Below are 15723 nucleotides of genomic sequence, written 5' to 3'. Positions count from 1 at the left end.
TCAGTGGAAAACACAAGATTTATATTGAAAAGAGAGGTCCTGTGAAGAAAGGTATTTTGTTAAGAAAGTCCATCCTGAGGTTGTCTCTTTGGGGTTGTGTGGATCATGAAACTAAGTCTTGAAGAAGGCATGGTTCTCTGCCAAGGTAATTTGCACAACATTATTTGTTGGAGGCCGAGCAACGGAATGCAGTTTGGTCTTGGTTTTCTCTGCACTTGAAATATTTTTTTTTTAATAGTGTCACTTACGGTGATCCTGTTTTAAATGTGTTTGAATAACTGCTCATGCAGTTTGTGCATCATTTAAATCAATGAATGGTCAGTATGATCGCTGAAAACATTTTCTGCTGCCAAGGAAAGCAACAATATTATATGAAGAGCTCCATTTGTTTTCTTAATAGGCACTTAGATCCTTCATTTGCTTTTCAATCTGTTGGGTTTTTGTGTTGGTTTTTTTTTCCACGTACTTGTACAAATAATGCAGATCACTACATTGTAATAGGGAGGAGAAGTCTAGCATGGATACCTAGTTGAATAAAGTATAAGGTCTAGGAACTACAACTGCCCGGCCAGTTCTTACAGTGGAGTGCATCAACAGGGATTTGTGTTGAGGCTGGTGCTTCACGTGTGCATAAATGGTAAGAAGTAGGTAAGCAATGAGGTGAGGAAGTCTGATGCTTACTTACTGAGTAGTTAAGCTCGGGGGTTCAAGTATCCTCTAGCTTTTCAGCATGCAGTGTCAGAAACACAAAGACCTGATGCTGCCCTAATTTAGCTGGAACTGCTAGGGAGTCAAGAAAGTTGTGGTTGCGAGTGTACCTGCATGCACTTCTCTCTCTCCTCTCTTGCTGACTGATGACCTCTTTGATGACTCTTCCACACCTGTCATATTTTGGGAATAGGAAACAGCAACCATTTCTGCTTGCTAGGAGTACTTTTTAAGACTAAAAAAGAAGTAGCCAAACTAATTTCAGCATGCATTTACTAGCATGGGACTCAGTGCCACCCAGAAAACGTTTCCCACCACCTTTATTGCAGGGGCTGTGCAGCCCATAGACCCTATGTCAGGGAACTATTGTGTCCAGTTTTCTACCGAGATCCTGGGTTTTGTGTTTTCCATTTTTTTTTTTTTTTTTTTTTTTACTTGCATAATTGAAATATATTCATGATGCTGGTTCCACTGTTACAAGCAAAGACTTTTTGTACTGCCTATTGATCCCATTCCAGTAGTTCACTGATGCCCTTATTCTAGGAATCCTCTATGACATTTGTTCTCATTGCCAAGGGGAATATTATAGCAGCACAGTGCAATAATTGTCATCATACCCTGGTTCTTCAAACCTTTGGCAATCAGAACTAATATAATCTTGCTTGGCAAGTCCTGCTTCATTAACCTGATCTTCTATGACAAGGTGGCCCACTGAGTGGTTGCAGGAAGGCCTGTGGATGCTGTCTACCTAGCCTTTTGGTAAAGTCTTTGACACCATTTCCCACAGCATTCTCCTGGAGAAATTGGCTGTTTGTGGCTTAGATGGGCATACATTTCACTGGATAAAACCCTGGATTTTTTGTATTTAAAAGCCATGTAGATGTGGCACTTAGGGATGTGGTTTAGTGGCGGACTTGGCAGTGCTGGGTTAACAGTTGGGCTTCATGATCTAAAAGGTCTTTTCCAATCTAAATGATTCTATAAGCTGTCATATCTAATTTTAACATGCAGGTAGTATTTAATTCTTATTTTCAGGTATTTTTGAAGTTAGAAGGCACTATATTGGGAGCTGTGCCAGATATTAACAACATGTTTTTTTATATGATAGCCAAAAAATGTAGAACACAGGGAGATTGTTTTTTATTAAACCCCCCCCCCCATATTATGGGAGGTATGTGGTGGAGTGATCCAGCACTGGAGTCTTGCACCAAAATATAGCTTTAAAACACTTCACTAATTTGTATTTGAACTGAATACCATAAACTTTTTAGGTAGACAGGGAAATCTGAGATTGTTTCAGGCTGTGTGTAGAATGTAGAAAGTGTCTAATTTTCTTTTTTCAATTATGCTCATGCATAATAAACTGAGTAAATGTGGAGTGTGTATTAAGAGAGTGTGTATTTGTACATCATTATTATATACTCCTGATGTGTTTTTAAACTGAAAAGAAAATTACTGTTGATTAAATATTCACATTTGCTAAAGGTAGTAGTCTATTAGAAGTCCTATTCTGTACTGCAGGACTTGTTCAGCGGTGTAAGTCAACATTTTCCAGAGTGAACACAGATTATTGGTATTATATTGTCAGCTTGAAGCTGGGATCTGGTAGCATTGCCTATGGATTAATCACAGTGGGGAGAGCATTTTTTGAAGAAGATGATTTAAGTATCTTTCAGAGAGCTGCCAGTTTGTAAAGATTGTTACAATGAACTACCAGGTTACAGCGTGTCTGGAGTAATCGAAGCACCTCATCAAATGCCCGGGAAGCATATTTTTCCTTATCGTGCAGTTTGGGTCTTAGGCTTTGCATTACTGAACAGACACAGGGTTAGAATATTAATATGGCAGAAGAATATATAATATTAAAGGAGACTTCACTATGAGGGTGATGAGACACTGGCACAAGTTGCCCAGGGAAGTTGCGGCTGCCCATTGCTGGCAGTGTTCACGGCCAGGTTGGATTTGTCTTTGAGCAACCTGATCTAGTGGAAATCCCTGCCCATGGCAGGGAGCTTGGAACTGCATGAATACTACTTGCCAACACTTAAAGGGCAGTTTTAATTCTGCAAATTATATGCTTGTATATGTCATGCAGTTATTTGTTAATATCTCAAAATTAGAACAGTGTATTTTGCTTTATTTGGCAATGGACATAGTGCTGTATAAATACATCGAAATAAATTTAAGACATAGCTTTTCTATTTGTGAATGAAATTACCCTGACAATTCATGTTTCTTTTTTCTTGTTCATATATATATATATATAAAAGCTGTGCTTTAACTGCATGATGATGAACCTTATCTGTGCTAACACTGAAATAGCAAATGTAGGTGGTAATGTTTATAGCATAGTCAAAAGCAAGACCTGAGCACACACATACATTACTGGGCTAGTATCAATCTGGCTAGCTCATTTTCCAGTACCAGTGAAGTTGTAAAAACTCAGGATCATAGGCAAGTTGTACAGCTTGTACTATTTTTAATGCCATTAGGACTTTGTTTCTGTTGGTGTCGGAGAAAGATAGGTTAACACTAGGCTATTGTTAATACCATTATATGCTTTCTACGTGTTGCAGACTTCTGGTCACGCTGTAGGCGTGCTAAGAGACAGTGGTCATATCATATCTGTTCCTATTCTTATAATCACAGAATGATTTGGGTTGGAAGGAACCTTAAAGATCATGCAGTTCCAACCTCCCTGCCATGGGCAAGGACATCTTCCAGTAGACCAGGTTGCTCAAAGCCCCATCCAACCTGGCCTTGAACACTGCCAGGGATGGAGCAGCCACAACTTCCCTGAGCCAGTGTGTCACCACCCTCATAGTGAAGAACTTAATACCTAATCTAAATATCTCCTCTGTCAGTTTAAAGCCATTCCTCCTTGTCCTACTCCTACCTGCCCTTGTAAAAAGCTCCTCTCTAGATTTGTTATAGGCCCTTTTGGTACTGGAAGCTGCCCTAAGGCTTCCCAGAGCCATCTTGTCTCCAAGCTGAACAAGACCAGCTCTCTCAGCCTCTCTCTGTAAGAGAGGTGCTCCTTCCCTCTGACCATCTTTGTGGCCACCTCTGGAGTTGCTCCAACAGATTTACCTCCCTCTTACATTGGAGGCCCCAGAGCCAAATACAGTTTTCTAGCTATCCTCCAGGAAAGCCAGTCTTCAGCTGATTATGAGGACACTGAGATTTTCTGAGCCAGGTTTACACAGTCAGGATGTAGATACATGGTGGAAGTAGCGAGGAGTCCCTAATTAGGAGCAGGCACTTACCTTCGCTTTCCACTCTTGCAAGTAGACTCTTAGCATGTATATCACTGAAAGCAACCTTGTAGGTGCCCAAATACCTGGTCTTTCAGGTTTCCTCAGTCACCAACTTTTCCTCTAAGGCTTCCAGTGAAAGGCATTAGATACATCTTTTATTAAGTGGTGGACAGTGATGACTTTGCAGTTTGAGGGAGAGATGATATGGGCTCAAAATAATTTGATAAACTTCACCTGCTGCTACCAGTCCCTTCAGGCAAAGTCCTCTATTGCAAGTACTTTAGTGGCATACAGGAAATGAATTCTCATCACTGACATCTTGAAAATATTGTTTATTTTTTTTTAATTCCCTAGCATAGCCTTTTTTGTACTTCTGTGTGGCTATAATTTTGTCCATTTTAGTGATGTTTTGTTACCTTTTGGTAACATTTTGTCTTTAACTTGTTTTAATCATAGGAATAAGTTTAGATGCAGCAGAAAATAATTTATTTGAAAGGAATGATAAATGGATAGGTATATGTAGCATCCCTACTCTATCACACTTCTGAATATAATTGTTTCAAGTTTGCAAAAATAAGCTTTTAAAAAAAATGAACTGTGAAATTCACACACACACACACCTGCCCTGTTTAACACTGGAGGCTTTTTGTAATGTCTTATTAGAAGAGTTTTTACTTTCCGTGGTGTTTGGTTTTTCTACAGTGCTATAGCTTCACTTTTCTACTTACTGTTTTAACACAGAGGAGTTGCTTGGAATCTCACTTCCAATTTTAGCTGTCAGTTCAGTTCCTGACTTGATATAGATAACAGTAGTTTGGGTTTTTTTAGCTCCCTCCTTACAACAACCACCCTCCTATTGTAAAACCCTTTTATAATGACACACTTCCTCCCCTCCCAGTGATATATCAAGTCAGATCTACAGGAATGCAAAAATAGTTCAGACATGACACTGACAGTTTTAGGAGTTTCTCAGTGCTTTAATTTTTTCAAAAGCTTTTTTTTTTTCTCTTCCCCTGTCCGATCCAAGGAAAAATGGCAGGCTTGAGTCTGCAATAACGTAGTTGTTATTGCATAGTCCACTTACATCGTAGGTTGCAAATTTTGTTAAGTTAGAAACAGCTAAAAAAAGTGCCAATGTAATTTCAAATACTGTGTGCTTCCCTCTCTACTGTAGAATGTGTTTGCAGATTTTATGCTTTCTAACTGCAAAAATGTTACACTTTGTCAGAAAATGCCTCCATATAATGTATACTTTGGCTGACTCAGGAATCTGGAGCTAAGTACTTGACTGATGGTTGCCAGCTTAATATCATTAAGCTTTCTTGATGTTAAAAGGAGCTGTGTACAGTTATGTAGGTATAAATACACAGTTAGCAGACATCTGCTCATGTGATCTGGTGTAATTGTCTCTTATTTCAGTTTTATGCATGGATTCCCCAGAAACAGGGATGTCTTCTCTACTCTGACTTGAAACTCATGACAGTTACAACAGACAGTAGCAGCTTTAATTGTAGAGCAGTACTTTGGATTTACAACAGCAAAACTTGGCCAATCGTTTGGCAAAGTGAATTGGAAGGGTTTCTGTTGATTCTAGATGTTGGGCACTCTTCTACTTCAGCAGTTTGCTATGATGTTTAAGTTAAATTTAGGAATCATTAAATTTTCTCCTCAGATCAGTGTTTCAACACAATTTCATGATCTGGGCAGTGGTGGTGTGCCTGTAGACTTTGTCAGTATTTTAAGAAAGATGTAATAGTTCAAGGCCTAGTTGTTATTTGGCATTTGGATTGATCCAGTAAGTTTTTTATGACAGTTATCCAAAATAACCAATGGGAGGAAGCAAACCCCAATATATTAGATAATAAACATTACTACAGAGCTGATCTTGATCCTATTTGCTGTGCATAAAGAGCAGTTTGTTAGAAGTTACCCTTTTATTTAAAATTGGACCTGAGGGGAAGGGAAGCTAGTCCAAAGAAGGTCACATCATGCACTTAGAGAGAAATTTTGGATCTCCTTAGATACTGAAAAACAAAGCTGATCTCTCATATATGCATAATGGTTCCCTTGATAACAATTTTGTCATTTCACTTGTAAATGCATTTTTTGTTAGTTTTTTGTTTGACAGAGCACAGCTCATCCAAATGATTAAAAGTCTGTAGTAATAGTATTCGAAAGGTATTTTTCTTCCATTTTGTGTCATGATGTGGGAGATGTTTTGCAGCAATATATACTTTCTTTTCTGGCAGCCTTAATGCTCTTTCATAGTTTGTTTTCCTTCTTGTTCCCTCTTGCATACAGGGAAAGTAAATGCATCAGATGCTCTGATCACTGTACTTGATTGTGTACCTTGGAAAAGCAGTCAGATTAATTTGAAGATGTAGCATTGTTTCATTCCCACTTCCACTGGTGTAGGGAGTTGAGTAATTTGTCTCTAAAGAGGTTCTTGGGCTGTAGCATCTGCTTTCTTAAAATGCAGAAAGCTTCAAATAACCCTGAACTGTCTTTTTGTTTGCAGTTACTCTTGTATGTCAACTGCGTTGAGACAAACCTTGCTTGTACGTACAAATTCTTGTTAATGATTTGATAGTTATCTTTTGCTAACCACTTGCCAATTTGTTTATATTATGCATATCCCTTTCATATACAAATCCAAACATAAAGCCTTTAAATTCTGGCAGCTCTAACAAGCTACATGGAAGCTGTGATTCTTCATTCCTGGCCTTTTTGAATACCTGACTTGTGTGAAAGACATGAAACAGATAGTTGCTTCTCTTTACATACTGACAGGCTTCCACTTATTTTAGATAATATATTTTGGAGGAAATCTACGTCTATGGAGTTGTTACATATGCCAGTTTCATCTCTGGGGCATGAATATCAGCAGAGGAACCATTTTCTGTAGTGGTGAAAAGAGAAAAAGCTGTTAGGTTTGATTGTCTATTTTTTGGACAGAGTGTATAGGAGACTCGTGTGCTCACAGCTGAGTGTTAAATTGTCTCAGATCTTTGTTAACTTCTGAAATAAACCCCTGGGTTTGGTCATATCTTTTCTGTAAGATTGCCAGCTTTTAAAGGAATCACGCTGCATTACCCACTTTTCAAGTCTGGGAGACTACTGATGTTGATACTTTCCTTCAAAATCGGAAAAATTCAAAGTGTTTCAGCAGTATTGCAGTGAAAGAACTTTTCCAAATTAGTCTGATATTTGTTTTTGAACTATTATTGCCTATTTTCCCAAGATGACTTGATCTGTTGCCCTTAAAGGCTTTTTGTATTTTACTTTACCATGTAGAACCTCAAAGAATGTCTTGCTCAACAGCACCTGAGAATTGCCTCTGGGTTACCGCCTATGCTTGACTCACTGGATTCTACAAATTGAGAATTCCCAAAATAGTGCTTGCATTTCTCCCTTAACTTACTGCACTGTTTCATTGCTTTCTTCCTTTTAAAATTTTATTGACCAATCAATTAGCTAGGTTTCAGTCTACAGGACAATGCATCCCTTTTAGACCAACCCAGCCTGAATAATATTTCAAACACGCCAGTGTACAAGTGGTTTCTAGATAAGTCTGATTGCTTCTTCTGAGTCTGTTTCTCTTTCGACCTCTGGCATATTTCAGTATAATATCATGTGCTTTTTCCTTGGACCTCTGTTTTATTTTAACCTTTGTGACCTTTGGATGTTGATTTGTGCTTTGATAACTGGGTTTGGAGTGTTCATTTAATAAGTGGTAAAAGGTGGCAGGGAGGGATAGACTTTCTCAGGGAAATCATTACTCATCAATCTTACTGTGGTCTTATTGTCTTGCTGTAATAAATTTTCACTTTTTTCTTATGAAAGATTACTAAGTAAGTAAAGGGTCTTTTTGTGAGAAAATGCAGAATCAAGCCATCCATTTCAAAAAGAATACGAACCTCTTGGCAAAATCTGATTCTGGCAGAACAAATAATGCAGCATAAATGTAGAGAAAGAGGCAGACAAGAAAACTTGTGTATATTAAGCACGTTATAAATATGACCCGTTTTATGAAGTTATTCGTTAAATGTCATGTGTGGAACTAAAGTTCGGGCTTTTGGTAAAATTGGAATACGGTGTGAAAAAGTTTTTATTTTTAGGATCACTTGAATAAAGAAGTACCTGAGGAAGGAATATTAAAATAAGAGTTTGCATTATTCTCTGCAGAATCTCACTGAAGTAGAGAATGAGCTCTGCAGCATTTGTATTGTGAACCTGCAATGAGGGAATGTATGGGTACGTGTTCTAAGGGTTATTTGTTACCAGATGTTAGGGATAAAAACTGGATAATGAAAGTTTTAAGGTAAAAAGGATTAATTCTGAGGGAGTGATTGATAGCTTCACTCTCATGAAAAATGAGTCATACTAAACTAGAAGAGCCTGCATCTTCCCTGCAGAGCACTCAAAAAATGATAGTGGTGATTTGTATCATATTGCACTCTGCGATAGGTCCCCATATCACTTAATGTCATTTGAATTGCATAGCTAGAGACAACATTCAAAGTTTCAAGTGATGATAAAGAAATCCCTTTTAAATAAAAATTGAAGAGAAATGCCTGCTGTAAGACTTATTTTGTTTCCTTGGAAGTATCCTACTCTTCTAGTGGAATCTGACATTTGATTGAGTCTTACTAGTAAATATGAAACTTGGAATGAGCTAGACTTGCCTGATTTGTTTAGGAATGAGGTGGCAGCTAAACTTTTGAATACCAGCAATAGGAGAAAAAAGCTAACTACTGAGTTCCTTTTTTCTTAGTTTCTGGCATGGTCTTTTCTAACAGTTTATTCCCATTATAGCTCATAGAGCTGAAGTAGGATGGCACAGATCAGTAATTAAAGAACGCCTGTATCCATCTGCCTGGTGACTTTCATGCTTTGTTGTCTTTATATATCTACATGTTGCATTGGCTGTAAACAGCTAAACAGAAGGACTTCCCAGTCAGGTTCCAAATCCTAACATTGTGTCATATTTTATGTCTCAGAATTCTGAAGCCTCTGAAGTGGTAATCCTGGAGCGCTGCTGGATTGTGGAGTTCAGGAGTAAAACAGATGTTTCAATAGTTGTCAGTAAGTAAGACATAGCTCAATATGTTCAGCGTCAATTTTTACTGTCAATAAAAATAACAAACTCAACTATTGAAACTTGCTAAAAATTTAGCTAGAAAATGTTACATTCTCTTGTCTGTTAAATGCCCATGTCTAAACACTGCTTCTCTCTGAATTCATGCCTAAAAAGAAAATCTCAAAAGCTGTTGTTTTACTTTTTCTAAAATCAGGTGAAAGCCTGTCATAGAATCACAGAATAGTTAGGGTTGGAAAGGACCTTAAGCTCATCTAGTTGCAACCCCCCTGCCATGGGCAGGGGCACCTTGCACTAAACCATGCCACCCAAAGCTTCGTCCAACCTGGCCTTGAATGCTGCCAGGGGTGGATCATTCACAGCTTCTTTGGGCAACCCATTCCAGTGACTGACCGCCCTTACAGTAAAGAACTTCTTCCTTATATCCAATCTAAACTTCCCCGTTTAAGTTTTAACCCATTACCCCTTGTCCTGTCTCTACAGTCCCTAATGAATAGTCCCTCCCCAGCATCCCTATAGGCCCCTTTCAGATACTGGAAGGCTGCTATGAAGTCCCCATGCAGCCTTCTCTTCTCCAGGCTGAAAATCTTCAGCCTGATCATAATCTTCATCTGACAATAGGTAGACATTTGAGGTTCAGTTTTGTTAGATATTATGTACAATATGGGTTTTATATCAATGCAAGGCAATTCATCTTATTCTTGAAGGATTATTTGCCAGCCTCACCATTAAATGAGGGGTTTTCCTACTTTTGTCTCCTCCTATCAACTCTTCATTAATAAAAGTGTTAAAAATACTATGAAAAAAGTAGTTATTTCATAGAAATTGGAATAATTATTTAAGTGCAAGGATTGATTTTATTTGGAGAAAAGGCTGACATAATTTTCTCTGCAGGAACAAATCTCCAGTAGCCATTGTGGTAGACATTTTTTATGATGTGGATTCTTTCTGATACCACTGCAGAGATTTGAAGTCCATAGATCTATATGATATTTTCTATTGGCTGTAATGGCCTAAGAGCAGTTTTGGTAAAAGTAGCAGGCTGGTAGAGCAGGCTGGTAAAAGTAGCTACAGGGGAAAAAAGGTTATGTTGCATTTGTAGGACAATGGCCGGCTTTGCATTTAGTAGAAGTTCCTACTTTCTTTATAATCAGCAAAACTTCCAGTCCACTTCAATTGAAATGTTACATTAATTATACTAACTTTTGTCCTCACATGCTGAAGTGATTCATATTCTCATAGAATGGTTTGGGTTGGAAGGGACCTTAAAGATAATCTAATTCTGACCCTCCTGCCATGGGCAGGGACACCTTCTACCAGACCAATTTGTTCAAAGGCCCATCTAACCTGGCTTTAAGTTTTGGTCATGTTTGAGAAGGCAGCATTGTGGGGTTTATCTTTTTCTGTGGAGTAGCTCAAATCCTGCTTACTTAATAGTGGAATTAAGTCTCTTGTCTCTTCCGCATGTTGAGGCACTGCATCAAAAAAGACTTCTTTTTGGATTTGGAAGCATTGCTTTGCCTAATTATAACAGCTGAATGATTACCATTGACTCTCAAATTGAGACATTTTAAATTGTGCCCTAATTGAGTCCAGTTCATTGGTTGGAATCATCAGCTTTATGAGGTGGTGATGTTACAGTTTGAGTATAAATACAGTCATGCCAGTTCTGTTCTGGCACTTCTTTTACAATGCTTGAACGTAATGCTGCTAAACTGAACCAAGAATACAGTTGTGATTGCTGACAGGACTCTCAATTAGCTCTGAAGCCTGCAAACAGGGCAGTTTCTGTGGCAGTGACACTGGCAGGTTTTAAGTCTAAAAGGTGGGAAAGTAGACAACAATGAATACTGAGTAAGCACTTCAAGCTGCCTGTAGAGAAAGACTGTGAATATGTGTGGAAGAGGAAATATGCTTGCATAGTTATGAAGAGAAATCGCTAGCTGAGAAACAGACTTTTCAAAACAAAGTTTTTGAAGGTCAGTAGTGTGGTTAGAAGTAAGGGTGGCATTCTGACTAGCCTCTAAAAACATATTAAAGGAGAAATGAAGAAGCAGTGCAGAGAACTCCAGGTATGCAGAGCCAGCAAATGAGGATGAATGCCTGGGGTGCAACTGAAGGAATACAGCAGAAGATGGAGAAGAGACAGACAGGTATATGAGAAATGGATTTCAAACTTGGCAGTTTTCCTGTGCCGGAGAACAAGGACAACAGCCTGGCTGCTGCTGATTTGTTGGATGGGAAAAGAAAAAGAAAGCCAGACTATTATGTGGTATTAGAACAAAACTGAAGACAAATGAAAATGATATATTGTGGACTGAGTGACGATAAAATACCAAAAGAAGTGTAATAATCCATGTACCGTAGGTGAGAACAAAACTCAGAAGACAAAATGGGGGAGAAAAGCGAAACTCAGGAACTAAGAAGAGATCTTTGTCAATGGGGTCTTTGATAATGAAAAACTAGCTGTGTTCTCACAAGAATATATCCCTTAGCCATTGGGAGCCAAAAAAACTTTAAAATATCTATCTGAGACTTTTAAAGGATTTGGGTGAAAGCAGGAATAGGACATACCTGCTCATAATGTCAAATTCCTTGTGGAACAGATGGAAGAGAGCTGTGCAGGAAAACAGAAGCAGCCCCATGGAAGGAAGTAGAGTTGATCTTCAAGGTTTAATTTGGGATATGGCTGGGAAGGATTTGCAGGCTTGGAGATTAAGATAATTAGCTGGTGGGTCAACTTGGAACCATGAGGGGGTGGTTAGAGTGAGCTTTTGGCCAATTGTCTCCATATTTCTCTGAGTGGTGGGCTGAATCCCAGGAGACATGAAGAAGAGTGAGAAATTGAGAGTAATCTGGATATCTAGGAAGAGAATGTAATATAGGGCAGTGGAGTTAACATGAAAGGAAAAATAAGGACACTTTTATGCAGCATCTAGTGATATTACGGAGCTGATCACTGCCTCAAGGTGATGTGGGCACTGAAACATAGTGGGAGTACAGAAGAGTTCAGGCAGTTGTGGCAGATAATCCTCCCAGTGCTTCAAGTATAGTGCTCCCAAAGCAGTCTATCTCAAAAGGTTTCTAAGCAGAACATGAAAGAAGGAGGACTTGTTAGGTGACTGTTGTTCTGTATGCAGCTGGTTTCTTGCATGCTCTTCCAGAAACTAGTTGCTATTAGCAGAACAGTGTGAGTAGGATCTGATTGAGCGTGACAGTTCATACATATGTGATTCATTCCTGAAATCCTGGAAGGTGTGATAAGGAAAGCGTTTCAACCCTTTTGTCCAAAAAGATCTTTAAACTGGAAACTGCTGCTGTGCACTAAGATGTTTGAGCAGTGCACTGTTAACTGCCTTCCCTTGGATTCTTCTCAGGAATAACCGCCATTTTCATGTCATCAAAAGGCAATGGGTGACAGTGTAAGTGACTCTCTTCTGAGAGGTACAGAGTCACCCATTTACCAACCTGAAACCCTCTCTAGAGAAGTGTGCTGCTCACTGGGGGCATGTATCAGGGATGTCACCGAGAGAACACCAAGCATCATACAGTCCAGTTACTGTTATCGGCTGCTTTTGTTTTAATGTGGGCACCAGTGATACAGCCAGGAGCAGTCTGAGGGACCTTGACAGGTTTGAGGGGTGGGCCATGAGCCTCATGAAGTTCAGAAAGGCCAAGTGCAAGGTCATGCACCTGGGTCAGGGCAGTCCCAGGCACAAATACAGGCTGGGCAGATACTGGATTGAGAGCAGCCCTGAGGAGAAGAACTTGGGGGTGTTGGTTTACAAGAAGCTCAACATCAGCCAGTAATGTATGTTTTCAGGCCAGAAAGCCATCCGTATTGCGGGGCTTCATCAAAAGAAGCATGACCAGCAAGTTGAGCGGGGAGAATCATCTCCCCACTTCCACCTGGAGTGCTGTGTTTGTTCTGAGTCTCCCGACATTAAGGACATGGACTTGTTGGAGTGAGACCAGAGGAGGGCCACAAAGATGATGAGAGGGCTGGAGCACCTCTCTTATGAAGACAGGCTGAGAGAGCTGGTCTTGATCAGCCTGGAAAGGAAAGCTCCAGGGAGATCTTAGAGCAACTTCCAGTGCCTAAAGGAGGCCTAAAGAAATCTGGAGAGGGGCTTCCTGCATGGGCATGTAGGGATAGGACAAGAGGGAATGGCTTTAAACAGACAGAGGGGAGATTTAAATTAGATACTGTGAGGGTGGTGAGACACGGTCACAGGTTGCCCATGGAAGATGTGGCTGCTCCATCCCTGACAGTGCTCAAGGCCAGGTTGGATGGGGCTTTGAGCAACCTGGTCTAGTGGAAGGTGTCTCTGCCTATGACAGGGGGTTGGAACTGCATGGTCTTTGTATGGTCCCTTCCAAACCACTCCATGGTTCTGTGATCTAAGCTTGCACAATGCAGGCAGGCATCGCAGGCTCCCCAGGCACAGAAATACATAACTGTTTAGAGCACAGCTGTGTCTCTGCTGGACCTTGGAAACCCTGTTATCGGCGGTGACACTTCCGAGTGTATGTGCCCAGGTGCTGGCAAGGACGGGTTCTGCAAGGCAGTCTCCCTGAGGAGTGGCAGGGGCTACCCTGTGCTGGACTCAGCCGGTTCCATCCGGTTCCAGGTGCCCCCCCTTCAGGGCTCTGCCCCTCAACCTTGTGGGTGCCTCAGGGAAAGCGTGTTTTGGAGATGGTGAGATACTGCCCAGCTGTGAGGGGCGAGGGAAAAAGTGTGGGAAACAGCCCTGTGAGCACCAGAGTGAGAGCACATGGAGGGGAGGAGGCTCTCTAGGCCAAGCAGAGATTCCCCTGCAGCTCCCTGGGGGACTGAAGTGGAGGAGGTATTTCTCTGCAGCCATGGGTAAAGTGTGAGGGGGAAGGAGCAGCAGAGGAGTACTTACGGGCTGATCATAACCACCCAAGCCCTCCAACTTTCATGTGGGAAGGTAGAGGAGTAAAAAAGGGAGTGAAGTTGAGCCTTGGAAAATGGGGGAGAGTGGAGGAGGGGAAAGGTCTTTCTCCATAGTGAGCACTCTTAATTTGCAGTATATTAAGTTTTTTTTTCCTGTGAATCTGTTTTGCCTGTGGTGATAATTAGTAAGTGGTCTCCTTGTCTTTAACCTCACCCATGAGCTGCTGGGTTTTTTTTTTTGTTCCCCAGTGCTGCTGAGGAGAGGGGGTGAGTGAGGGGCTGGGCAGGTGGCTGGCAGCAGGCCCAGGTCAACACAACACTGTTAATCTGTGTCAGGGTTTTTTTTCTTCCAAGTGTTTCATCCACTTCCAGAGGTGTCACTGTCTGAGCAGCAGATGCAAACAGATAAGCAATTGGGAACAAAAAGCTTGTGTTAATGTTGGTAGTTCTTGGTCACTGTTGTGATTCTCTGGAATGGGATAATTAGCGCTGTGTGGCTAGGTGTTTGAACCGGTCTCAAGAGCAACCTGAATTTGACCTCTCTGTTGTCTATAGCCTCATGTGGGTGAGAGCAAAGAACTGTCTGCCTCCTGGCCTCTATGTCATGTACAACACAAAATTGGGAACGAATCCAAGAGACTCAGGCACAATGAAATTCAATCAGATGAGAGGCAGCATTCAAGGACTGTCTTGTCTTGATCTGTGTATCTCTTCTGCTTTTCAGGGTAAGAGATTTCTTTAAAGTTATTTTAATTGTGTTACTGTGTGTGATCCGTTAGTGAGTACTATGGAGAGGTAAGAGCTCTAATAGCCAGGTAGGGCTGGTGAGGTGCAAGGAGGAAGGGAGGGAACAGGAAGAAGACAGAGCTTTTGATGAAAGGTCATAGTCATCTAAAACACATTGCAGTGTGCATCAAGGTGGGGGGGGGGGGGGGGGGAAGGCCTGCATATAGGAATACCCTTAAGATGGCAAGCATTCTCTTTTGCCATGTGTAGTATTGCAAGTCACTTAACCTTGGAAGTTTTTGTTTCCTTCAGTAGTAGCGGCTTGGAAAGGCAGGTCAGTATCACTCCATTTTAGCTATAGAGTGAGTGAGTCATATGCTAAGGTTACTCTTGCAGACCCAGACACAGAATCAAGACCCGTGAATCCTGCTTTTTTTAAGGTAGACTGATGGTCCAGCCAGTGATGCGATCTACTTTCAGGAAAAGCAGTCTACTGTTTTGCAAAGGCCTCAGTACGTAAAGTGAGTGCTGCGGTATTTCTGCTCAGTGATCTTGAGATACCGTTGTGGTATTTAAATATTTGTGTGGTCTGCCTTGCTTCTAGCATAGGTGTGGTAGTTACTTAATAAAAGGGAAGAAGCAATGTGGCATGTGTGAAAGCCTGCAGGTATTAAACGAAACTAAGTTTTGTACTGCAGTAGTCATCCTGGGATATCACACTATATTAATTTCAAATACCTCAGGCTTCTGTGGGGACTTACATAAGTTACCATTGCAATCTCTATTTAACTTTATTCCAGCATTGCAAAATATAAAAAACAACACTGAAGATAAAATTTTTAATTAAATTTTTTATCTTTGATTGAAAGTTTAACTTCCAAAGCAAGATTAACTTGGCACCATGAGTAACCACAGGATGATTTCATCACTACTAATTTGAACATGAAATATACATCAGCATATAGAATTCAGTCAGCTTTGTGAATTAAAAGCCTCTGATGTCTATATTAGAAATA

General features: G+C 40.5%; 1 protein-coding gene across 11 annotated transcripts in view; it reads left to right on the top strand.

Moving 5' to 3' along the window:
* Window positions 1–15723, top strand: part of INPP4B (inositol polyphosphate-4-phosphatase type II B) — a 342362-nt gene that overhangs the window by 126603 nt on the left and 200036 nt on the right. For 7 of the 11 annotated variants that reach the window (XM_065687745.1, XM_065687728.1, XM_065687736.1 and 4 more), the window contains one exon: window positions 8966–9050. The exons of the other annotated variants lie outside the window; for them this stretch is intronic. In XM_065687745.1, the coding sequence (XP_065543817.1) occupies window positions 8966–9050 (85 nt within the window). The remainder of the gene's footprint in view (window positions 1–8965; window positions 9051–15723) is intronic. 11 annotated transcript variants of the gene reach the window in all.

The sequence above is a fragment of the Lathamus discolor genome, chromosome 1 (assembly GCF_037157495.1).
Source record: "Lathamus discolor isolate bLatDis1 chromosome 1, bLatDis1.hap1, whole genome shotgun sequence".
Lineage (NCBI taxonomy): Eukaryota > Metazoa > Chordata > Aves > Psittaciformes > Psittacidae > Lathamus > Lathamus discolor.
The sequence above is the reverse complement of the archived record's forward strand: the minus strand, read 5'-3'. Positions and strand labels throughout refer to the sequence as shown.